Genomic DNA, 26,600 nt, shown 5'->3' on the forward strand with positions numbered 1-26,600 from the left:
ACGCGGCTCGGTTAGGCCCAGGCTGAAGCCCAGTTCGGAACCCTGGGCCTGGGCTGTCATTTGAAGGCTGGCTTGGTCCATGAGCTTGACCCCTGGCCTGACCTATCGGCCCGTTCAAAACCCACTCAAAGCTCGGCCCGAGACCCAACTCGTCTGAGATCTAGTCCGTTCGAGGTCTAGTATCATTTTTTGTGAAAAAGAATAAAATTCTAGTTAAAAAAATAGAAATAAATAAATAAATAAAAATGTTCAGGCCTGCCTAAGGCTTGAATATCCTCTGGATCTGGATTTAATTTTCTGACCCGTGAGACGGGCCCAGCTTGGCCTGAATTGTGACGAAAGCTTGCGAAGCCCACCATGGGCCGGACCATTATTACACCGCTTGACACACTCTAAAATGAGGGATGGCCGAGCTGTGGGCAATAAGGGATGGCCTCAAATTAGATCTGGATAATCATTTCTTAAATTTGGAAGTGGAAAGTGAAACAACAAATTTTGGGAAATAACCACATAAATCACCACCTTACAAACTTGATATCTGACTGGAAGTACCTTTGGAGAAATTGGAACTGGTATCGCTTAGTCATATCTTCAGAGAAGCCAATAGATGTGCTGACATTCTTGCTAATCAAGGAGCATTTTTGGATGATGGTCTTCATGTTTTTGTGTCTTCTTCCCAACCTCATTGTATTGCTGCTACTTTAGTAAATGATGCTGTAAGGGTTGGTAACCCCAAGATATTGTAATACTCTTTTTTTTATATGATGCTCCAATTTACCCAAAAAATAAAAAAGAAAAGAAAAGACACACTCAAAATAAATCTAATGCATGCATTTCTTTTCAAAGTAATTTTTAAAATATTGTTTGGGTGTGTAATATTGCTCTATTGAAGGAATGAGAACTCAACTATTAATGAATTTATACCAAGTAATTTGATGTTATAATATAATTGATTTTTTTGTTAAAAAATTTGTAAGTAAATCATTGTCACCTAACTAGTAGAAAGAGAAGATCTTGATATAAATGCATAGATTTGATTTGAGATTGGAAGACCTTCACGTATTCTAGTGTAGTTTTTGATTAAATTGATATCTATTGGCAAGTTTCGTAATCCTTTTTAAGTTATTAGCACCAAATTCGTATCATCCTTTTAGAAAAAAATTATATTTATACAGAATTTTTATATAGAATTTAAGATCAAAATGATATAACAGTAACATTTTTACAATTATAAAGTTTTTTTTTTTATAAAAATTATGTTTGTATCATTGTCATTTCAATTAATATTTTATGAATCTTATTAAATTGTGCTCTTAAAGCACATGTTAAGAAGTCTTTAAAAATTTACACATTGCTTATTCTATGTACTTTTATACAGAATATGTAATCTTGTAAAAAAATGTAACATATATTTTAATGACATACTAACAAAATTTATATTTTATTTTTGGAGTGGCTTCTCTCGAGTCTGTTTATAGATGAGAGTGTGTTGTTGGGCTATAGTGGGTCATGATTTGAGCCCATCTCGATAATTCAAACTATTCAATGTGTAGTGTCCGTCAAGTATATCATTCTTGTAAAAAAATCATATTGAACAAATATCGATAGTCACTTGATAATATCATATTTATGTCAATAGTTTATTTTTAAAATCATATTTGACGTTGACACAAATATAATCTAATTAAGTGGTGATCAATATCCAATTAACTTAATTTTTTATAAAAATAATATATTTAACGAATCATATACATTAAATTATTTAAATCATCAAAATAAATGAAAAGTAAGACCCACTATAACCTAACAATATTGTCTAATCCGATTACCAACTAACAAAAAAGTCTATCCCATTATTTTTTACTTCAATTGAAAGAGTTTTAATCCCAAGACATGACATGATGTGGCCAAGGTTTCACTAATTTCTCTTGTTTTTGCAAATCTCTGTCAAGTGAATGCACAAAGTGAGAGGAGAGTCAAAAAAGGAGAGTTGTTGCAATTAATGGATCAATCAATTCCAAGGTAAAAGAAAGACCCATCTAGATAATTCAACGAAGTTGATCATAAAAACAATAAAAGTAACAATAAAAACAAAAAGATGGGATTATTGAGGTTGATATGGTTTTTATTAACCGTGCAAAAAGTCTTAAACTTTTTCACATGTTTGCCTTTTATTAACAACCAAAAACTTTAACCACTATTCTATTCACAACCACCTTTGTCCCACCCCATAATAATATATTTGTACTAGAGACTTTTCCACCGAATTTTTTCAGATTATGATCTTCAATTACTCTCTCACCTTGTTTCTTTAAGAAGTCGGATTTACCAAAAAAATAAATAAATAAATAAATAAAATAATGAAATTATAAAAAAAGAAGAAAAAAAGAAATAAATCTAAAATAATTATACTCTGATGGAGGTGTAAGTGAAAATTATGTAATATGTCACCATTCTCACTTGTACTCGGCGTATGTTACTCTGCATAAAAGTCAATTGTTTGAGTTATTTCCATTAATTTGCAACTTTTTGATTTTTTTTTAAGAATTTGTGTTAATATGTTTAGTATATAGTTTCTTCTTACAATTTTTTATTTTATTTAATTTTTTTTACAACTTATAATTATCAAAAAAAAAAACATTAATTATCAAAAAATTGGAAGAGATATTTTTTAATTTATGTTATCTGATTATTAACTTTTAGTTTTAAGAGAAGGTAAACTATCAATAGGTTCTAATAATTGGACTTAATTTTCATAAGTCCTATTGAAAATAAGTCATAGTAAAATCGTCGCTAAAAATAATTTTTGCGACAATGTTTTGCATATGTTGCTAAAAATTAACAATTTGTGACTTTTTTTGTCACGATTTTTATAAATTGTTACTAAAACTTACAATTAGTGACATCTGTCTATGACATATTTTCAAACTGTCGCTAAAAGTTAAAAATTAGTAACGATTTTTTTAAATTGTCGTTGAAAATAACAATTAATTACTTTTTTTAATAGTGTTTGATGAAAAACATTATCAATTATCATAGGAGTTGTTTGATATAGTTTTATTTGTTGGTGTTTTTCTCTAATTAGTAAGGAGGAAATTTTAAAGTAAATATATTATACATATATATATATACACACACACAAGCAACAAATTATAGTTTTGATTAAGTTGATTTATCATAGGATTATGGCATTAAAATCAATATGCTCATATTTGGTTTGTACTAATCGGTTGCAATTAAACTTATGTTTTTATAATTATGCCTTTATTAGATGAGCTGGAAACGTGCGAATCAATTCTACTTTGGCACAATTATAATTGTGTATCAAATTCTATGTGATTGGATTAATAATACCATCTTCTCCTTAGTATTGTCAATCCAAGCATTTTGAGGGATAGCTGGTATAATTTAAAACAATCTACCATTGTGGCGCCTATCGGATTGCCAATCCAATCTTAACTCTGTAATTTTAGCGACAATTTATAAAAATCATGACAAAAAAAGTCACAAATTGTCAATTTTTAGTGACATACAAAAAAAATTGTCACAAAAAAATTATTTTTAATGACAATTTTATCAAGACTTATTTTTAATAAGATTTAATAAGAATTAAGTTCAACTATTACCCCTATTTTCTTTCTACTGTTTTTGTATAAAAGGTAATTCTCGTTACTCAATCTCTCCGGACAACGTTGAGAACAGATAGCACTTTTGTCGCAAATAGGCCTATTTCATCCCATTAACTATTGTCAGAAGTAGCAAAGCAAGACAACGATGGGAAAGAACAGACAAATCTTAGAGGTTGGTTTTTTGGTTTCTTGTTTTATTTTATTTTTTTAAGTAAATTTTTTAAAAATGATATGTCAAAACTTTATACATTTTTTACAACAATTCTCACTATAAAAAAAAAAAAAAAAAAAAAGTTGGCAATACTATTCTCTATTGCACCAAAAATTCTGCAAATGGAATTTTTTTTTTTTAGTAGTTCTTGATAGAACAGTTCTTTTAAATAAAACTTGAAAATCACTTTCCAAAAACACTTCATGAAATGTATTTTTTGAGTGATTTGCGGTGTTTTTTTTTTGGGTTATATTAGAAGACAAGAAAGAATACCTAGGGGCCTGGTCTTAAATTGACATGATAACCAGTGCACATGGATTGTGCATATGAGTGAGGTCATGGACTGAGAGAGATGGTGTTGCCAACTTGGTTTTTGAGTTTTTTTTTTTTCAATGTGAGACAAATGTTTTATAAAATCAAAATAAATAAATTTAAATAAAATATTATATCAAATTTTATAATTTTTTTTTTTTTACAACTATCATATCTAATCACAAAAAAATTTAATTATCTTTCCAAACACAAAAAAAATTTCTCTAATAATATTCTACAACTAAAAAAACTTACAAAAAAAATTTACTTCCCAAACACCCACATAATAATGAAGTGAATTTTTTTTTTTACAATAATAATAATAATAATAAGAGCAATGATATATCTCTTAATTTTAAAATTCTAATTGAACTTTAATGATGTCACACAAAAAAAAGTCAAAGTATCACATCAATGAATGGAGCTCATTCCTAGAGAGCTCTTAAACATTTTTCTTATAATAATTTAGGGGTCATGCTCTGGAGCTCTAATTAGAGCTGCAAAAGGGCAGCTCTAATGAGCTGTCAGCCAATAAAAAAAAATAAAAAAATAGTGAAGTAAAAGACAAAAAAAGGAAGAAGAAGACAAATTAGTGCTCCATTAGAGCTCTTCTTTTAGAGGTCTAAATCATTTTTGAATAATTTAGAAGAGAAATGTTTTGAAGCTCTAAAAAGAGAGCTCTAAGGCCCCGAGGTGAGACTCACTAATGTTGGTGTTTATTTTGAGAGATGAAAAGAGGATTTAGATAGGCTTCCGGATTAGGATGGGCCATCGAGAGGGGATTGAGATGGAGGTAGAAAAGTTGGTATTAGAAGTTAGTCCTCCAGCTTAGGTTTTTTTTTTTTTTTTTTTTTTTTTTACGTTTTGGGCTTTTTTTTTGAACATTAATGTTTAATATTTTTGCATTTTTTGTTAACTAAAAAACATAATTTTATTTGTTTAAATATTTTATATTTCTTTTATAGGGTAATAATTTAACAATTCACACACTAACAACTATCATCAAAATAAATACAATTTTACTTAATTTCCTCACTATCAATCCTCTTAATTCTATCTCTGAAAACAAACGAGTCTTAAGAGAGCTCTAATGGGGTGGGACCCACCTATAATGTGATGTTTTGGCCATTTTTTTGTTTTTTTCAATGCCACATGTAGAGCTCTATACCTAGAGCTCTCAATCACTGCCTAATTTAGAATTCAATTCTTGTAACAAAATTAATTTAAAAATTTTGATTTTGTCAATTTAAATTCTTTAATTTGTTTTTAACCTAAATTATTTGTCTGTTTTCTTTAAGTAAAAAATATAGAATATTATTTTTTATTGAATTTAATGACTGAAATAGTTTTTTTTGTGTGTTAGTTTTACTTTATAAAAATAGACAGTTGATTTAGATTAAAAACAAATTAAAATATTAGAATGTAAATCAACAAAATTAAAAAATTAAAATTTTATTTTATTGTAAGACTCAAATTTTAATTTTTTTTTTTATAATTTAAAATAAAGAAACATTTCATTTTTTGTATTATTTTGTAATGTTTTGGGATCTCAAATTTTCCCAGTTGTTGCCAAAGAAATGGTTGATATTATAACCAAAGTCACATGTAGTGTATAAGCACAAGGACAAGTATTGTGGGGACAACGCTCACATGTGCTCACAGAAGTAGCCGTTTCAACAACACTCAATTCTAGTCTGATCCAAAAACCCACTACCACAAACAAACAATCAGGAATATGTGACGAAATAGTTTTTATTTTTATTTTTATTTTTTGTTGATAAATTGGTGTATAAAATATAATTTGTCATTGATCTAAAATAATGTGTCGTTATGATCCGACATTGATTAATACAGATTATAGTCATGTGCATCTAAGGCTCTCTGTGGGAAGTTGGGTTAGCTTTTTGGTTATTTTACTCCAAGTTAAAAAGTTCATTTTGGTTGTTTTTTTGATTTTTTTTTACTTTTGTAAAAAAAAAAAAATAATAATTATGATTTAAATATTACATTTTATTTTATCAATTTATAAATTAAAAAGTGACTAATCTCAAAAATATCAAAACCAAAATGTACGAAAGATTTACACGAAAAAATGCCTCTTTTGTTCTGAAACACGACACTTGTATCTAGGCAAGATGTGGGTCTTTGACTTATTGCGCGTGTGTGTGTGTTTTTTTAATTTTTTTTTAATTTAAAATTAAAGAATTAATATACAAATAAATTTATTTTTCATCCTATGTTAAAGTATGGTCAGAAATCACTCTCTTTTAATGGTTAACCAAGTTTTTTACTCAATCCAAAATATTATTTGAATTATTATTATTTTGTTAGGTGTTTACATTCAAATAAAAAACATAATTAGCAATAATGCTTTCTAACAAAAACATGATTTCTAACAACATTTTAATATAAAATAAATAAAAACAAAAACTCATGCACTAATTGTTTTATTTCAAATATTAAAAAATAAAGAATAAAAATGGGAAAGTTACTATGCATACCTCGCTATCATAAGAAAGTTATGAATTTTTATATTATTAGTTACAAATATTTTAGTGTAATTAGGAATGGTGCACCGTAAGAAAATTCTTAATTGCAACTCTTTATGGTTATGTTAACAATTATAGTATTTTTGTTTCTTTTTGTGATGAACAAAACCTTATATGTTTTGTAATGAGAAAAGTTAAATTAAATGTTTTGTCCTAATAGAGTCTCTAAGGACTTATTTGATTGCCGAATTATTGTGAGGATAAGTTTTCTTCGTATAATACGATGAAGTATTGAATTTATGATATGATTATGGAGAGAAGTTATATATTATGGATAAATACATGCGACAAATGATTGGATAAAAGTTGAGTATTATATTTGATTAGGACAAAATGAAAATATATAATTGTTTTTGACTGTTAAATGATGGGGGAAAAGAAATCAATAGAGACCTAATCCTTCTAATACTACAATACCTATGGTATTATTAAAATGTGAAACTTTGATGATCTTTCCTCAAAAGATAATAACCTATTTCCTCATTGCTCTGATCAGATTCACCCCCCTCTTTTTCTAGGCTTGACATTTCCCCTTTAGGTCTTATTTTTCTTACATCTTTTCTCTTAACTTTTAGACAAACATGAAAGAGGGAAGTTAAGCTTCTGCTAAGTGTGTTTAAGAGTGTATAACCTAGATGTAATTGTGGCTAAAAATAATGGACGTTAAGGATCATTTTGTCCTTTGTGAGATTGATTTTAGGTCCTTACGATTAGTGGTTAAGTAAAAGTTTAAAGGTTATACGTCTTTAAAACTAGAGTTGGGCGCACTTTAAGTTTTCTTTTTTTTTTTTGTGCACATTTCCCTCCCTCTTGGTCGTGTACCCCACTTCCTCTCCCTCCTTTACCTTTCTTCTTCATTTCTCTATTTTTTAGCTTCCTTAAGCTTGTTTTAATCTTGTTTGATAAGATCTAAGGTTTTACTTGTTGATTGAGGGTCTTTAGGGAGTGATTAGTGAGATATTAGAGTGGGTTTAGTGAGAAACATCCTGTGCTCTTCAAAGATATTGGATCTAGGAAGCTTGGGTTGGCTTGGTCTCTCATTTCTTCATCTCTCCTTTCTTCATCTCATCTTTCTGTTTTGTTAATTAAACCCTCAAGAAGCTGGGGTTTCTCAACTTTACGGGTTCATTTGTTTTCAGAAGTAGAATGGTGGAGATTAATAGTGAGAGAATTGTTAACGAAGGGATTAAGTGAAATTGTGTTTGTTTTTATGATAGTTATTAAAGTGGAGATTGTTAAATTATTTTTGTATAAGATAATTGTAAAACAAATAAAAACCATGGTTTTTACTTAAACAAAAACAAAATTTATTAAATATTAATGTTCAAAATGTGCTACCCAACATAAAAAAAAAATTGCACTTGCCCAATTGACCGGCCATATGTCTCCCCCGACGATCGATAACATTCTAAGCTGAATGGACTATTTTCTAATACCATGTCTCTAGGCAGACTATGAACCCCAACGCTGAAGGCCCATCCTAATCAAAAGATATTATGAATCGCCTTCCCAAATTTCCAAACAAGCATAATATTGGTAGGTCTCACCTCAATCGCAATCCTATCCCTTCCTCCATCTCCCAAAACAAATGGACCCTAAATGTATAGATGCCATGTTATGAGTTTATTTTTGAAAGATTCATGTTTGATCTCACAATTTCTCCTCGTTTCTCTAAGAAAACTGGTATATATGCATGAGCTAGGGTTTTGAATCAAATCTCATCTTTTCGATTTCAGATCTCATCTTTTCACGAAAATGATTTTGAAACTCCAAATAGTGTATTCTATGATGAACATTGATATGTATATTGATGTATTTTGCTCACTTTGACTCATTTGCATATCCTCAAAACGATATATACATTTAGCTACAGATTTATGATGGGTTAGTCTATTGCTCACCCCTCACATGACAGGTACAAATGGGTGATAGTACCCTTCAGATCTGTGCCACCTACCTTTTGATATATTAGATACCTTAGATTAATGCCACCTACCTTTTGATATATTAGATACCTTAGATTAATTGGACATGCGAGTCATTTGTTGTATTAATTAATCTCCAACCACCATTATATACTAAAATTTTAATGTAAAAAGCTATTTAGTATCTACTGAAATTTAACTGTTGAATTTAAATTAAGTTGTATGATATAAAAAAAGAAAAGGAGAGATTTTTAATTCTTCTCTTATATTCTTTATATTATGTTGGTGGTCTAACAACTATGTGGTCATGGTGGCGGTGAGGAGTGTGAATAATGGTGGTAATGGCAGTCACTGTGTGGTGATAAAATAATGGTGATAATGATAGTGGTAGTGATGACACGAAATTTATGGTAGTAAGGTAGCAGTGGTTTCGTGGTTGTGTGAGGTAGGATAAAGTTAATGAATATAGTGGTAGCCAAATGATGACAGTGGTATTAGCGGTAGTAATGAAATTGCAATGGTATGGCACTACAAAAAAATTAAGATTTTAGAGACCAAAATTAGGGATAATTATTTTTTAGGGACCAAATGGTTTTGTTACGAAAAGTGTCGTCATTATATTTTTAGTAACAAAAATTAGATATAAGTGATGAATTATTATTCTTTTAGGATCAAATTTTTTGTCTCTAAAAGTCTATTTATTAGTGACATTATCAAAATTTTGTCGCTAAAAGTCTTATTTTTGACTTTTCGAGACGACTTTTTAGCGACTATCCTCATAACGATATAAATTGGTCCCTAAATGCCTTTTGTAACAAATTTTTCACTTTTAGGGACTAAAATGTCTGGCGTCTAAAACTCTTATATGTTGTAGTATGGTGTTGATAAAAGTGATAACGTGATGGTGGAGGTAGATGACTGGTAGTAGTATTAGTGGTATGGTGATAATGCTTGTGGCAACAACTATGATGGTTGTATACTAGTGGTGTGTTAGATCGGTGGACCTTGATAAGTACTGTTCACTCAAGCAGGAGGGGGGTCCAAGCGATTTAACGCCCCTAGCCGAAATTTTTTAGGTACTTTCGTAATTCCCATGTTGCTTTTATGTAACCCTAATTCTATACTTATAAATAGATGAGGGGGCACATCTTTAGGTTAAAAGAGAGTTGTATTTTTCTGATCATAGTGAAAATTGTAATAACTATGGACATAGCCCTATTCTGGGGTAAACTACGTAAATCCTTGTGTTTGTGATTTGTTTGATTCGTTTTTTCTTCCTTCGTGTCACACCGATCTTGGTTAGGAATGGTCAATTCCTAACATGGTGGTGTAACAATAGTAGTGATTATGTTGGTAGTGATATGGTGGGGTAGTTCTAGTGGCAGTCGTAATAAAGGTGGAAGGGTAAGTTGTGGAGCGAGGGTGATAGTGTAGTAGTAGTAGTAATAATGGTGACATTTTTAGAGTTATGATAATACACTTCAACGATGGTGCAATCCAAATAGATTAAAATTTTCGCTTTTTAAATTACACTTTTTGAATGAAGTCAGAAGAGTGAGACCTAAAATTTTAGGCTACTTTTAGGAGGTGTTTAAAATTTTAATTGTAAGTGATACAAAATATAATTAAAATAATTTATTATTTTTTTGAGATTTTATATTGTGGCGGGAAGGTAGTGGTGTAATGATAGTGGTAATAGCTATGACAGCAGTGGTGATGGTTATGAAGGTAGACGTGAATGGTTGTGATAGTAGTCGTTTAGAGATTGTGGTAATGACAATGGTAGTGAAGATAGTGACTGTGGTGGTTTGGCAATGATGTGAAGGTGATGACAGTTATAGTGATAATGGATAATGGTGATTATATAATGGTGGTAGCAATGATGATGATTGGGGATGGAAAATTTACCCTGCCTCACTCCATCTCTACATTCCTTGTCCCGCCTTGTGTGGATTTTTCTGATGAAGTGGTGTAAGGATGGATTTTTCTTATCTCGCTCTTGCCCTAATTATATTTATTAAATATATATAACATATAAATAATTTATTTATTTTTTAATATAATAAGATTAAAGCACTAAAGTGTTATACTTAAACATTTAAGTGGGTCCCATGAATTATTGGTCTAATCCCTTTCCTAAAAAGCTAAACAAACATGACCAAAGTGAAATACTAACTCATTAATGACAAATATAAAATGACCTTATTAACCCTCTGTCTTAGTCTTTTCCTTGTTTTACCTTTGGCCTCTTTCTCTATTGTTATACAATTAATTTTAACTTAATCATATATTAATTACATCAAATATATTTCTCTATTTTTCTAACTTAATTTCTAACTTTTTAACTTCGTTACTAATTTGATATTAGGGCAAACTTCGCTTTACCCCCATATGATTTGGGTCATGTGCGGTTTACTTTCTAACGTCTAGAAATGATCACATAACCGCCACATGGTTTGTGGATTAAAGTGTATCGTTAAACGCTATTAAGTATTCCATCCAACTTAACAGCAAGCGTGAAACACATAGAAAACATAAAGGGATTATATACTCATTTTCAAATTTTAAAGGGGTAAATCGCACGTGAAATAAAACACAGGGGGTTAAAGTGCATTTTGCCTTTTAAACAAATGACGAAAATATAGGGGTATTTTAGTCTTTTTAATTAAATTGTTAGCGGTTTTAACGATGCACTTCATTCACAAACTACAAAAGGGGTTATGTAGTAATTTCCAAACGTTAGGGAGGTAAACTGCATATGGTCCAAATCACAAGAGGAAAAGTATTATATTTCATTATAATATGTATATATATACATATTATAATGAAATATAATACTTTTCCTCTTGTGTATACATATTATAATGAAATATAATACTTTTCCTCTTGTGATTTGGACCATATATATATATATATATATTCTTTTTGAAGGGAAAAAATTTTGATAAAAGAAAAGTCAATTAATGAGTTTTGGTAAAAGAAAAGTCATTTTAATGAGATTATAGGTTGACAACCATTAAACTTTGTTATTCCTAGGCATTTAAACTCTATCATTCCTTTATATCTGGTTTGATTCGAGAGTCTTACACTTCAGATTTGATATTGCTATTTGATTATAATGAGAAAGAACGTCGTGATTACACTTTTTATGCCTTCCGATTTGATTATTAATGGTATCAATTTGCATCTTTAACATTGCTCCTTGGCAGCCCAAAAGTCATATATAATAGGGTGGCTTCAATTATAAGGGAGGATGAAGTTGGATTAGGGTGGTTTAGGGTTTCTACTAGTTTGAAAGAAGAAGATGAGGCTGAGGGTATATTTGACTATTTACCTTGGATTTGGATTTGTGCTTTTATGTTAACTCTCTAAATAGGGGATAATTTTATTTACACACCACTCATTTACTTAATACGCACCATCTTTCAAAAAAAATTTATTACAATTTTGTTCCTTAATTAAATTACCCTTTTAGACACAATCTTAACCCTAATTTGTTTAGCATACCAGCACTAGCCACTACACCACCTATTGTCCTTTTCGACTTCGGTGACGCAGCCTCCCAGTCCTCGACTTCGGCAATAGCAGCCTCCCCAGACCTCGACTTCAGTAACCGTTACTTCTCAACCCGCGACTTTGGTGATCGCTGCATCTTTTCTTCTCCTTCTTTGTGTTGCATCTCTCTTTCTCTCTTTTTTTCTTCTCTTTCTCTTCTTTTTCGTTTGCAACTCGCGCCGCTCCCTTAGCTACCGTTGCAACTCGAGTTGTCTCCCATTGTCGTTGCCATTGCAACTCACGCAAGTCGTTTCTCTGCCGTGGCAAATCGCGATCATCACCACCTCAAACCCTTGATCTAGGGTTTAACATAATTTGTTTAGAAGAAGAAAGATGCAGAAGACTGGAGATAGTTGGGGCGATGACAAGAGGGAGCTAAGATGGGAGCAAATAGAGGCTAGGGCGGCGACTGGAGGGGGTGGTGGCCGGCGTTGGCAGTGGTTAAGGTTAGAATTAGCGTTTGGGTTTGTTGGAGAAGATAAGGGTAATATGGTATTATATGAAAATTGGTGGTGTGTATTGGGGAGCTTCTATTTGCACATCCTCATTCCCCTCTTTACACACACTTAATAAAAATTATTTTTATTATAATTTTATTTTCAAGTAAAATTACTATTATGGGCATTAAATAAACACATTCGGAAGTTGAATGTCGAAAACATGAAAAAAATTCAGAACTCTACTTCCGAACAAGTTATTTATTTTTGGAATGCTACTTCTGAACCAATTGTTTATTTTCGAAATTCTACTTCCGATCCAATTATTTATTAAAAAAGATGTGTAAAGAGGGGAATGAGTGTGTGCAAATAGAAGCTCCCTATGTATTGAGACAAAATCACCATATTCAATTTGTGTGTGGTGTGAACTAAGTAAATTGTATGTACTGAGACAAACGATGGTGTGTTAATAGAATTTCCCTTAAATAGGGGTGGGTAGTTTATTTTCTATTAATTTGGATGAAGTTTTTAATGACGGGAGGTAAAGTGCAATACTATCAAAACACAAGGGAGGTTTTTGACTATTTTTAAATGATAGAGGTAAAGTGCATTATGGTCAAACCATAAGGAGTTAAAATAGATTTTATCCTAATTTTTAACTTACATTTTCAAAATTATTTAAAATTTTAAGTAGTATAAAATGTAATTATCATACAAATTTAATTAATTTCACTTGATACATTTAATTTTAAATATTAAAATTCAATTATCAACACTACTTTTAGTCAAAATTACATTTATCTATGGATAAATTACATTTTAATTCCTCAACTATTATCCCATATCATTTTATCCCACTCATTAACAATTGTAACACTTAAATCCCTTATCTACTATTTTTTTTCCCCCAAATTTGAACCTTTATAAGGAAGATACCATTTCATCAATAGAATAAACTATACTTTACCCCCTTGAACTATCATCCAATATTACTTTGAAAAATGATTCGTAGCTCGAAAATCCTTTGACTCGAATGGCCCGATTGCCCAAAGCGATGTCGTTTTGGGCAGTGTTTTTTTTCCCCCCTGTTAGATCTCTAAAGGACAGAGGGACAAATAGAGAGACGAAGAGAGAGGAAGAGAAAGAGAAAGAGAGAGAAGAGAGAAGAAAGAGAGAGAGAGCTCCACCAGAGACTCCACTAAGTTTCTTCTTCTTCTTCTTCTTCTTTTTTCCAGGTTTGAAATCGATTGATTTCATCGAAATAGATGGATATGGATTTCACAAAATCAATTGATGTTGATGATGATGATGTTGTTGATGATGATGTTGATGAAGATGCTGTTGTTGATTATGATGATGTGTTTGATGATGATGATGATGTTGATGAAGATGTTGTTGTTGATGATGATGATGTGTTGATGTTGATAAAGATGTTGTTGATGATGATGATGATGTGTTGATGAAGATGATGTGCTCCCCAGTTTCCTCTTCTCTCTCTGTGCTCTTCATCTTCAAAGACAAAAGAGAAGAAAAAAAAAAAAAAATCCAAAATGATGTCGTTTTGGACTCGGGCTATTTGAGTCGTCTTGTTTTCGAGCTAACAATCGGAATTGTATTACTTTACCCTTTCAACTAAAACATAATACGTTTGTCATTTTGAATTATAAATTTATATCAATGTAAATATTTTGATAAGAATCTATCTCTTAAATAGATGAAAAATTTGCATGTGACTTACACATGAATCTCAAATGGAATGCTTAAATGACATTATAAATCTATTTGATTTATTTTTTAATTTTGAGTTTTTTATTTTTTATAATTTTTTGTCTTTAGTGAATTTCTTTCATTTTTTAGTTAAAAATTTTTTCATCTAAAATTTTAAAACTTTGACTAAAATATTAAAAAAAAAAAAACTAAGGACAATTACAATATGAACCTTCGAGTTTTAACATTCTAAAAAATAAATCCTGAATTTTTAATTGTGTCAATTTAAATATAATCTTTTGATTTGTTTTCAATCTAAACTATTAACTTATTTTTGTCAAGTAAAATTGATAGAAAAAAAATATTTCAGTTATTAAACTCAATATAAATATATGTAAAATGTCTAAAATACCATTTCATTGAGTTTAATGATTAAAATACTTATTGTTTTATTGATTTTACTTAACAAAGATATGCAAATGATTTAGGCCTCGTTTGGGAATAGGCTAATTTAGTAACTTTTTAACTATTTGGCTAAAAAAGTAGATAAAAAAAATTTGTATGTTTGGGATGACTTTTTGGCTAATTATGAAAAGATGTGCAAAAAGTAGAGAAAAAAGAAAATCTTTGACTTTTTGGTATGACTTGTTGGCTTTTTGGCTAATTGGCTAAAAAAGTAAGTCCCCAAACGGGGCCTTAGATTGAAAAGTTAAAAATTTAGGATTTAAATTGATAAAATTAAAAATTCAGGATTTATTTTGTCTTTAGAGTCAATTTTTTTTTTGTAATTTCCCCAAAAAACTACCAAAAAACAAAAAATAAAATAAAATAAAATGCAAAAAAACCCGCAAGAAAAATAATTTAGCTTAAAACCAAAAAATATTTTTAGTTAAGGGGTAGAATAATATTGAGTGATAGCTTACGGAGGTAAAGTATGATTTATCTCTATAGTTGAAAGGGTGTTTTCGTCATTAAAGTTTAAATTTAAAAATAAAAAAAAAACAAAACAAAATAGATGAGGGGGTTAAATGTTACAATTTTCAATTCAAGGGTGTAAAGTGATATGAGACATTCATTGAAGGGGTAAAAAGTAATTTTCCTTGGAAAAATTATAAAAAAAATAATTAGGGTTTGACCCTTATAACAAATTAAATTCTGAATTTTTTATTTTGTCAAATTAAATCTTAAATTCTATCTATTTATTTTTAATATACACTATTTATCTATTTTTATTAAGTAAAATCGACGAAAAAGATAATATTTTAATCATTAAATTAAATAAAAAAATAATATTTTAAATATTTTATATATACTTATATTGAATTTAATGATTAGAATATTTTTTTTGGTCGATTTTACTTAATAAAAGAGATGAATAATTTATATTAAATATAAATTAAAAAATTAAATTTTCAATTAATAAAATTAAAATTTTATTTTTATTTCAAGTGTCGAAACGTTGAATTGTTTTCTTTTTAAATGTATAATGGTCTATTTTTTCTCTATATATTAATATTATGCTTTTAATAATGACTTCAACGTGACTCCTCCATCTTCGGTCTATTGTCTGGCTGGCGCGTCCATAAAGCGCTAACCCTAACTACCCTCTCTCTCTCTCTCCTCTTTCTCTCACTACCCACTATCACTCACTGGTTTTGCTTCCCACTTTCTCTATCTTCTGCCTTGTGGATTCAACTACTGTGGATGATCTCTCTGCTCTTCGACTCAGTTTAATCTTCATTTTCACCTTTACTGGCTCTAATCAGAGAGTAATGTAGCTGATTTTGATTCACAATTTCTTTTGCATTTTGGGACAAAATGCTTTTCTGTTGATTCCTTTCGTGGATCAATCTGGGTAAAGATCTCAGCTTTTGTTCTGATTTGATTTGATTTGATCTGGGTTTTCTTTTTCACATGCCTTAAATGTGAGAGCTTAGTCTACATTTTGTTATTCCTTTCTTGCATATATTCATTTCTTTTGATGGGTTTATCATCTATGTTATGCAGTTAATCTTATAGGTCTAATAATGTGTCTAATGTGAACAAGAGAGTCTATCAACATTGCTCAAGTATCTTGATATATTCTTCTGCACTGTCTTTCCTTTTGATTGAAGTTTCTCTTTCTCTCAATTTGATTTTCTTTTAGCAAAAAAAGTTATCGATTTCTTTTTTATTTATTATTTTTTTTGGGAAAGTTTTATTTATTTGGGTTAGGTCTAATGTGTCTAATGTGAATAAGAGAGTCAATCAACATTGCTTAAGTAAGTATCTTAATATTCTTCTGTACTGCCTTTCCTTTTGATTGAAGTTTCTTTTTCTCTCAATTTGATGTTCTTTTAGCAAAGAAAGTTGAGTACCCATTTCTTTTCTCTTTTTTTTTTTTTTTCAAAGTTTTATTTTTTGGTTTAGTAGTAATATAATATTGCACAATAAGCTTTGATTCATTTTTTAGCTCATTCTCTCTATCTCTGTGTTATGGTGTGTATATTTACAGTTTGTGGCTAAACTGAAACAGGCTTTCTTGGTGAATATAGTTGGCATTGGATCAGCAAAAATGAGGTCTTTGGCGTTTCATTTTGGGTGTAAAATTCTAATGCTATTTAGCCTTTTGACTATTGGGAAGGCAGAGATTTACATAGTAATGGTTGAAGGAGAGCCAGTGATAAGTTACAAAGGTGGTGTCGATGGTTTTGAAGCCACTGCTGTGGAGTCTGATGAGAAGATTGATGTAAACAGGTACTCTCAATTTTTCCCGGGCATTTTTTTTATTTGAGGAAGTGCTAACATGTGATATTTTGTCACCATTTTGGATTCAGGTCATGATGACTGCTAAAATGTCTTTTTAAACCATTGGCTATTTTAAAAATATTTGTATTAAATTATGTTTGCAATTTGATAGTTTGGATCCTTTAATTGACTTGTGCCTAAGCGTGTATATTGGACCTGCAAGTGGGTTTTCAGGCTATGATATGTTATACACTCTGTTAGCGTTTCACACATTTAAGCTCTTCTTTGAAGTGGCTTCACAGAGTTCATTTTTGTTCTAGGCTAGTAAGTCAACACAAAATTTTAGTCATGTAATTTTCTTGTGAAATAAATTAAACATGTGTTACTAAGAAATCCCATCTGCCCACAACAAGCCGAAATTTCGCATATCACATTTATTTAGGTTCTATGAGAAAGATGAGTTCAATATTTTTAACTACTAAACTCTGCCTGATGTAAGAAAGATTACTTTTCTGGGTCAACTTTGAGTTGGAAGTGAATAATTCAACTACCAATTAGTCTTAAATTTTCAGAACTTAGGTTCCTAAATTGCTTATTCCTGAAGTTTCATTTTCTAGGACATCGGAGAAGACAGAACTCCAAAAACTCTAGTTTCCATAAGTTCCAAAAATAGCATTACATGTAATTAGTCTACTCAAGCATTCAAATATGCATGTAACATTGAATGCTTGTAATACATACTATGCATGTGCATGTGGCCTATGGGTGCATGTAGTTGATGACAAGTCGCTGGGGTAAGGCCTAATTGAGTTGGGTTGAACCAAAGTCATAAATGAGTTTCCATCACTAAAAGAGCCAATTCCCAAACAAGCCCTTAGTACTTCTAGTATGATTTTGGAGAAGTGGGTGTTTTACCACCAGTCAGTCTCACATTCTATGAGATGCACTTTGATTGTTCACTCCTTGTCTTGAGGGAAAAAGGTTATTCACTACTTGGTTGTTTGCATAAAATATTGATATGTTATTACCTTACTCCCTATCTATGAAGCACAAATACTTCTAGAAGGGAGTTTTGTTGGTATCGGATATTGATACTCCTTAGATACTTATGGATATGTATCCAATACTTGACATTAATTTTCTTTAATTTTAAGAAGTATCTAATATTTTCCAAATTCTGTAGGTCACTTACCGAACTATTATAAACTGGAGATTGTAATCATTCTTGCATAGCATTAGAGTATAATTGTTAGGATAACTACATGAATAACTTTTCAATACTTGTTTATTTCTTAGGCAAAAATAAAATAGTGAGATTAAAGTAGTACCTACTTTTAGAAAGAAAATATGTTGATACTATAAAATCATATTTCAACTGTTAAACAAGCAAGTAAACTTGTGTACAACACTTTTGCATATAACGCATTAAAATATGAAATGAAAAGTACTATGGCAATAAAAAAAGTTTAGACTTGATATTGAAATTAAATTTTCACAGGGCCTACTAAAAAAAAGTCAAGTGAGTTGGCTATTGGCTCTTGAACTAATACCTAATTCATAAAGGATGGTTTCTCATGGTCGTACTGTATCCAATATTTTTGAATTGGTCGCATTGCCGTATTAGTATTGTATCGTATCGTATTTTTATCTTGTATTTGTATCCATGATTCGTAGTTCCCCTTCCTCGCTGCAGCTGGTGAACCCTGCAGGGTCATTTTGGGATAAGTTGTGACATTCACATACTTATTTGCTTACTCTTTTTCAACTCTTGCTGAGAACTGGTGAAATCCTATTTCTGCCACCAAGAAATGCGACATGTATGCTTTTTGAGAACTATGCTTGCTAACTCTCTTTTTTCCCCTGCACTTTTGGCTCTTTTTCAGTGAAATGGTGACATCTTACTCTCGTCACCTAGAAAAGAAACATGACATGCTTCTGGGGATGCTGTTTGACCGTGGGACCTACGAGAAACTCTATAGCTATCGGCATCTTATTAATGGCTTTTCAGTTCACATATCTCCTGAACAGGTGACGAGTTGGAGCATTCGTACATTTCATTTTTTAAGGATTAATTTTATTCGCACCAATTCATGAGATGATTGGATTTCAGTCCTCTTGCATTCTCATTTTCTTACACAATCTAAATATATTAGTAGGCAGAAATTCTTAGACGAGCCCCTGGTGTGAAATCTGTGGAAAGGGATTGGAAGGTGAAGAAACTTACAACACATACCCCACAATTTTTGGGCCTTCCAACTGGAGTATGGCCGACAGGAGGTGGATTTGACAAGGCTGGAGAGAACATTGTAATAGGATTTGTGGACTCGGGGATTTATCCTCACCATCCAAGCTTCTCAACCTACAATACGGAACCATATGGGCCTCTTCCAAAATACAGTGGAAAATGTGAAGTTGATCCTGACACCAAAAGGAGCTTCTGTAATGGGAAGATTATTGGAGCCCAACATTTTGCAGCAGCTGCAATTGCAGCTGGGGTATTTAATCCTGCTATTGATTTTGCTTCTCCCCTGGATGGAGATGGACATGGAAGGTTAGAACCCATATGATTTTTTGACATTTGAGTCTAATGGGAATGTGATGCTTCTATTTCTTCTTTTTCTAAGTTTTGTTTTGTTGCCTGATGGCTTTATTTACAAGTTACAACTGTACTGCATGATATGAATGAAATTGTTATGATCTCTGGTGCTGCACATTACACAGCCACTATTCAGTTTTCTTTTCAACTATCATCCTCTTTATTTTACTGTATTCTGATCTGTTTTTTTCTTTGATAACATTGCTTAACAGTCATACAGCAGCTATTGCTGCTGGTAATAATGGTGTTCCTGTGAGAATCCATGGATATGAATTTGGGAAAGCAAGTGGAATGGCTCCTCGTGCTAGGTGAGGATTGGTAACCTTCACCAGTAAAGATATGATGTAATATTATTTCTTTATCCATTTTGTCGATATTAGTCATTCGAATAACAATCCTTGTGTTTGTCTGTGCTCAGAATTGCTGTGTACAAGGCACTATACAGGCTTTTTGGAGGGTTTGTTTCAGATGTGGTTGCTGCTATTGAACAGGTAAACAGATGCCAATACTGTGTTAAGATGTAGGACAGCTAGTACTGCTTTTGTTTTTGTTGTGCTTTGAAATATCATGGTTCATTTATATTTGTTTCTTGTTTCAACCAATTATGCAACTGACATAGTCGTAAAATTTTATCTGTAACTTTAATGGGTAGTTGAAATGGAAACTTACCATTTCACTCTCAAACATCTTTTGTCCCATGGCCTTTCATGCAATCTGATAATTGATTTTATATATTTCAAAACTTTCAAGTCCTATCAATGATATTTTTGTTAAGTCAAATCCTATAAAAAAAAAAAAAATGGTTTTTTGTTTCCTCTTTTTTTGGGTCCTCTCAGTTCTAATTTTTCGGACCACATTTGGGTTATGGTTTTTTCTATTGCACTTTATTGAAATGGGTTGTCGTGGTCTTACTTTATACCTTTTTTGAAGGGTTGGTGGTGTGAATCTCATCTACTAGTTTGAGACCATCCTTTTAGGAATGATCCCCAAGTAGGGTTTTGCAACATGTATTTTTAGATTTTGAAAATTCAAAAAACAAGAAATTTGGATTGAGATTTTGAAGCTTTAAGACATAACCATGTATAGTAATATATAATATAGTAGATTTATTTAGGAGTTATAACTATTATCTGTCTTGATCTTTAGAGCGACCAGATGTAATTAATGTTCTAAATTAAGTAGCAAGTAAGTTATGCGTAATAATTTCAGATAAGGTAGTAGTACCACTAAGTTTTGTTTCATTGCAAGTTTACATGCTACCTGTTTGGAGAACCTTGGAGTTGGTTCATAACTCTTTTGAGGATGGACTGATTCTTACCACTTGGCTTGTATGGTTGGTGTATTGACATTTGAGTAACAGCTTGTTTTTATGATCGGTTCTAAATTTGTTATGAAATCTTGGTCATCTAGTGAGGCATGTTTGTTAATGTTTTTATGTTGACTCTATGCATCTTGATGGTTCAGCTCTTTTATGTGAACTCAAAATGCCACAACCATGACTTCTAGTCATGCTGCCAAATGAAAAACTATCATTTGAAGTGTTTGTTGGGGGGCTGCATTTTCTGCAAGTGATCTGAATTATTACTTCAGATTCTTTTTCTTTCTGTCTGAAATTCTCTTAGGGGTATCTGTTTGTATTTTTTCCAATTTCAAATATTTTTAATTCAAGAAAACTTCTGTTGACAGGCCGTTCATGATGGTGTGGACATTATCAATCTCTCGGTGGGCCAAAACACTCCTCCTGCAGCCACAAAGACCACATTTTTAAATCCTTTTGATGCTACGCTTCTTTCAGCTGTGAAAGCCGGAGTGTTTGTTGCACAGGCAGCTGGAAATGGGGGTCCTTTTCCCAAAACATTGTTGTCATATAGTCCATGGATAACATCTGTAGCTGCTGCAATTGACGATCGCAGATACAAAAACCATCTGACCCTGGGAAATGGGAAAATTTTGCCAGGAGTTGGGTTGTCACGTAAGTTTTGTGTGACTTGTTTATCTTATAATCACTTTAACTTTGTAATCTTTGGGAAGAAACATTGCTGGATCTCCAGAAAACTGTTGCATTATTATCTGAATTTGATCCAGAAAACCATATCTGTAGATCACACATCTTGGTAATATGTTCACAAGTAAATGTACATTACTTACGAAAGAACAATTGCGATCACGGTCAGTTCTTACTTGGTTAAAGCAACACTATTATCATCACTAATTCAGGATATCTTCATTCTTTTTTATCTGTCTGTTGATCTCTTATTGCAGTAGATGTGAAGTAAATGATTACTGTACCTTGAAAGTTTAAACCCGTCAGAAGTTTTGAGATGTAAACGCGTGCAATGTCTATGATGCTACTATGCCGCCTGACATGGTTGTGAAAGTTTTTCTCTGGAGTATGTCTAAAGTTTGCAGGAACAGACAAAACCTTTTTTTTATTTTATTTTCTTTCTTGTTTGTTTTCCTTCTTTTTCTTTTTCTTTTTTCAAGGTACAAAGGTGGACTCTCAACCAATCATTTCTAGTTTTTCTTCTTAATCCCAATGATTTTTGTTAAATTCTGAAGAATGTAGAGGACATTAGTAGAGTTTGCTTCAGCTTTCATCTGTTTCAGTCTTTATTGTTCGGGTGATAATGGAAGTTTTTTGTGCACGTGTGTGCATGAGTTTTCCCAGCCCATGTCATCAAAGAGCAGGCTACTTTATTGAAATCAAAGTCCAAAGTGTCTTGAGATACCTATTGATAGAGTCTATAAGAAGAGCAAGAAACAACAAAATGAAACAAGCAGCCAAGTTAGAAAATTGGTTGAAGCATAGAAATTGAATAAAACTCTCTTTGAAGGTAGAGTCCTCAAGGAATGGAGGATCCAATCATATTGCTGCCCAGACTTTACATTTGACGAATTGGAATAAAACATAAATGAGAGTATACTGGCTGCCAACTAACTTATAGTAACATAAAATAAGAATCAAATTAAGTAAAAAAATAAATTACAACTGATCCAGAAGAAGTGAATTTCCCAATTTGATCCCATTTTTCCTTCCATGCTCTGCATTAAAGTTTTTATTTTTGAAAAAATGGGCAGGAACAAATTTGGCATCTTAAATTAGGAAAATTCATGGGTTTGAATCTGTAGATTAGGGTTTTTACAAATTAAGTGTTTGGGGTCCATTTTGGTTGTCCAGTTGCTGTGATGTGAGAATTGTAGGGGAGAAAAATTTCTCATTGCATGAAAGAAGTGTCTGTGGCTTTTGTATTTTTTATCTATCTGTAAGTACATACACACACACACACACACACACACACACACACACTCATAATATTACTTCTAGTGCCAATAATGAAATTCTTGTACTCTTTTTATCTGTTCCATTTTAGTTTTTACTATTTTACATGATCACACTTGGTTCTTTAGTATCTACCAGCTTGGTTAATGCAATTGTCTTTTAGTTTGCTGTCACTTTACTCTGCCTTCATGAATCTGAAGCATGTCTCATCGTTTAATGCAGCTGCTACACATGCAAATCAAGCATTCACCATGGTTGCAGCTAATGATGTTCTGCTGGATTCTTCAGTTATGAAATACAGCCCTGCAGACTGCCAGAGGCCAGAAGTTTTAAACAAAAACTTGGTGAAAGGAAACATTCTTGTTTGTGGCTATTCTTTTAATTTTGTTGTTGGTACTGCATCAATCAAGCAAGTCTCAGAAACAGCCAAGAGCCTCGGTGCAATTGGCTTTGTTCTTGCCGTAGAAAATGTTTCTCCGGGAACAAAATTTGATCCTGTTCCTGTTGGAGTTCCCGGTATTGTCATCACAGATGTTAGCCATTCAATGGTAAATATCATGATATTCCCCTTTCGTATATGATCTCTAGAAGTTTTGAACCCATCTACGCTCTAGTGCGTGACACATATCTGCTGAAATTGGATCCTACTGGCTGATACATTTGCTAATGAGTCTACATTTTGTGTTGTATATCTTGGTTGTGCGATTAAAAAATAAATAAATAAATACTCCCAATGGTAATTATGAAGGGCCAATTCCTGTTTAGGCACTTGAACATGTTGAAAGTGTAATTGGATTAAGCAGGACACTTAAAAGATACAAGAAAATTGCTTTCCAAGTATCCCCAAAATTCACTTTTGTCATGGCTGAACTATATGTTAGCTTGAACCGCTGTAATAATTACCATGTCTTACTGGTTTTTAGATTGGTGCTTAAAATTTGGTGCATGCAAGCCATTTTTTGGTTTTCAAAGTTTTTTGTTTTTCGTATATTTCTCTTTCTGTCTTGCTCCTCCTACTCTTGTTTTTATGGGTATCATTGGTTTTAGGAGTTGATAGATTATTACAACATCTCCACATCAAGGGATTGGACTGGACGCGTGAAGAGCTTCAAAGCAACAGGCGGCATTGGGGATGGTCTGGTGCCCATACTACACAAATCAGCACCGCAAGTAGCACTGTTCTCTTCTCGTGGGCCCAACATAAAAGATTATGGTTTTCAAGATGCTGATCTTCTCAAGCCAGATATTCTAGCTCCTGGTTCTCTAATTTGGTCTGCCTGGGCTCCAAATGGAACAGATGAGGTTAATTACATTGGTAAAGAATTGACCGCTACAATTAAACTCTCATTTTTTAGATCTTTTGTCGGATATTTTAAGCTTTAAAATTCTCTAGTAAGCTTCAATTAGTCCTGAAATAGAATCAATGTTTTAGATCTTTCAATTGAACTAATTTATTTCATAATATCGGATATATATAATGATGGTATTAAACTCTTGCCTCAGCTTTAATTAAGGAACTCTAGAGGAAAGCAAATTTATTTATTTTTGAATGCTGCTTCGGTTGATAAGAAGACAGCATCTACATGGAATACAAAATGAATAGACTAGACATTTGTAATTGGAATAGGTGCAAGATTGAGATTTTTTTTTTTTTCGTAATTGTTTTTTGCTTGAAACAGGAGAAGGATTTGCTGTGATATCTGGAACCAGCATGTCTGCACCTCATATAGCAGGAATAGCTGCCCTTATCAAGCAGAAGCATCCTCATTGGAGCCCAGCTGCCATCAAATCAGCCTTGATGACAACATCAACAACAGTGGACAGAGCAGAGAGACCCCTTCAAGCTCAACAGTATTCCGGATCTGAAACCATTACACTGGTCGCAGCAACTCCTTTTGATTATGGGAGTGGCCATGTTAATCCCAGAGCCGCTCTTGATCCTGGACTCATCTTTGATGCAGGTTTTCTCTCTCTCTCTCTCTCTCTCTCTCTCTCTCTCTCTCTTTGTGTGTGTGTGTGTGTGGCGTTGATAAGACCACAGATAAGGACCAGTGAGCTTAACGTGTTGGATTGAATAGACTGGGGGACACATCACTCGGGCATGTATCAAAATGTGTCATTATTTTTAAAAAAGTTGAAAGTCCAGATGCACTTTAAGACACTTGGGGTCACATCACTTGCACACGTATAAAACACATTATAAGTATGAATAAAATATCTTAGATGATACAATGATAAAAGAAAATTAATTTAGATTTATACCTTTTAATTCATCTTCCTTCAAAATTTAGGGATTAATATTATGTTTCTTTTTTTATTATCTTTGAATGAAAACATGTAGGAAACCAAGTCTATTTTGGGGATTTAAAGTGTTCTTTTTTAACTGAGATTTAAATTGAGTTTTTTTTTTATCATTTATTTTTTGTGTGGACATTGAGAATGTTGATTGTACTGGTGCATCAGATGGTTCCATGCCATAGTTATGTCTGTAATCATCAAAAGAGAGTAATTCTAAATCACTTAGTTTCCGTTTTTGTTAAATCTGTTTTGTAGGTTATGAGGATTATCTGGGGTTCTTGTGCACCGTGCCCGGAATCGATGCCCATGAGATAAAGAATTATACAAATTCACCATGTAACTACACCCTTGGCAACCCATCAAACTTCAACACCCCTTCAGTCACAATTTCCCACCTTGCAAAAACTCGAACAGTGACACGCACTGTAACAAATGTTGCTTTGGAAGAAGAAACCTACGTCATCACTGCAAGAATGGCACCGGCAGTTGCCATTGAAACCAACCCTCCAGCAATGACTCTGAGACCTGGTGGATCAAGGAAATTCACAGTGACTCTCACGGTAAGATCAGTAACCGGAGCATACAGTTTTGGGGAGGTTTTGATGAAAGGAAGCAGAGGACACAAAGTCAGAATCCCTGTAGTTGCTATGGGTTATGACTGGTAACTTTGGTTGCAATCTAGATGATTGAATATTATTGTGATCATGGTGATGATGATATTCTTTTGTAATCTGTGGGAATAAGAAAGATATATAAGAAAAAAGCTAGAGGGTATTGATATGAAAATTCATATATATATATATAGAATAGAGGAGTTGTTGTGAAGATATCTCGTCTTAGCAAGTATAAAGGGAGGGGAGACTTTCTAGTTTCTTCCACTCATGTAACTTTTGGTGAGTTTTGTTGGTGTCTGTAATGTGGTGGAATGCCTTTGTATTCATTCCCCTTTACAGTGCATGAAATAGCCTTTTGGTTGTTGGATTGTTTTGGCATTTGGGTAGCGAAAAAAGGGCTAGATGGGGTTTCATCTCATTTAACTTTGCTATTGTATTCTTGACTCTTCTTCCTCGTGATATAATGATATTATTTTTTCCCCTTCTTATAAGATAAATCATACTTATGCCTCAATTTGGTGTGTGGCTTAGCTAAATTTTTAGGACAAATTTCACTTTACCCTCCTTTAGTGTTGCTCATGTACGCTTCACTCCCCACATTTGAATGCTCACTTTAATCTGTCAACGGTTAAGAGTGTAAAGATTAATTTGCCTTTGTATATATAAGGAATCTAAAAGTCATTCTCTCATCCGCTCAAAACCATACGATTTGTTGAGAGACCAGGGTAAAAATTGGGAGGAAAATTATGTTTTCAGTCTG

General features: G+C 32.1%; 1 protein-coding gene across 3 annotated transcripts; it reads left to right on the forward strand.

Annotated features, from left to right (window-relative positions):
- The first annotated feature begins 15,856 nt into the window (after positions 1–15,856).
- LOC114281484 (PA-domain containing subtilase family protein) lies at positions 15,857–26,337 on the forward strand. Of its 3 annotated transcripts, none has more exons than XM_028223938.2 (11): positions 15,857–16,180; positions 16,841–17,061; positions 18,936–19,080; positions 19,209–19,603; positions 19,861–19,956; positions 20,067–20,139; positions 21,335–21,620; positions 23,151–23,476; positions 23,976–24,243; positions 24,608–24,889; positions 25,482–26,337. In XM_028223938.2, exons 2-11 carry the CDS (start codon positions 16,880–16,882, stop codon positions 25,889–25,891), a joined length of 2,463 nt encoding a protein of 820 aa, XP_028079739.2. In that variant the 5' UTR covers positions 15,857–16,180; positions 16,841–16,879; the 3' UTR covers positions 25,892–26,337. The 3 variants fall into 3 exon arrangements, with proteins under 3 accessions (XP_028079739.2, XP_028079740.2, XP_082780371.1); XM_028223939.2 differs by having other exon boundaries at positions 15,863–16,180; positions 16,820–17,061; XM_082924245.1 differs by having other exon boundaries at positions 15,863–16,180; positions 16,860–17,061.
- The last annotated feature ends 263 nt before the right edge of the window (positions 26,338–26,600 follow it).

This window comes from Camellia sinensis, chromosome 4 (assembly GCF_055761805.1).
Source record: "Camellia sinensis isolate YWXY chromosome 4, ASM5576180v1, whole genome shotgun sequence".
NCBI lineage: Eukaryota > Viridiplantae > Streptophyta > Magnoliopsida > Ericales > Theaceae > Camellia > Camellia sinensis.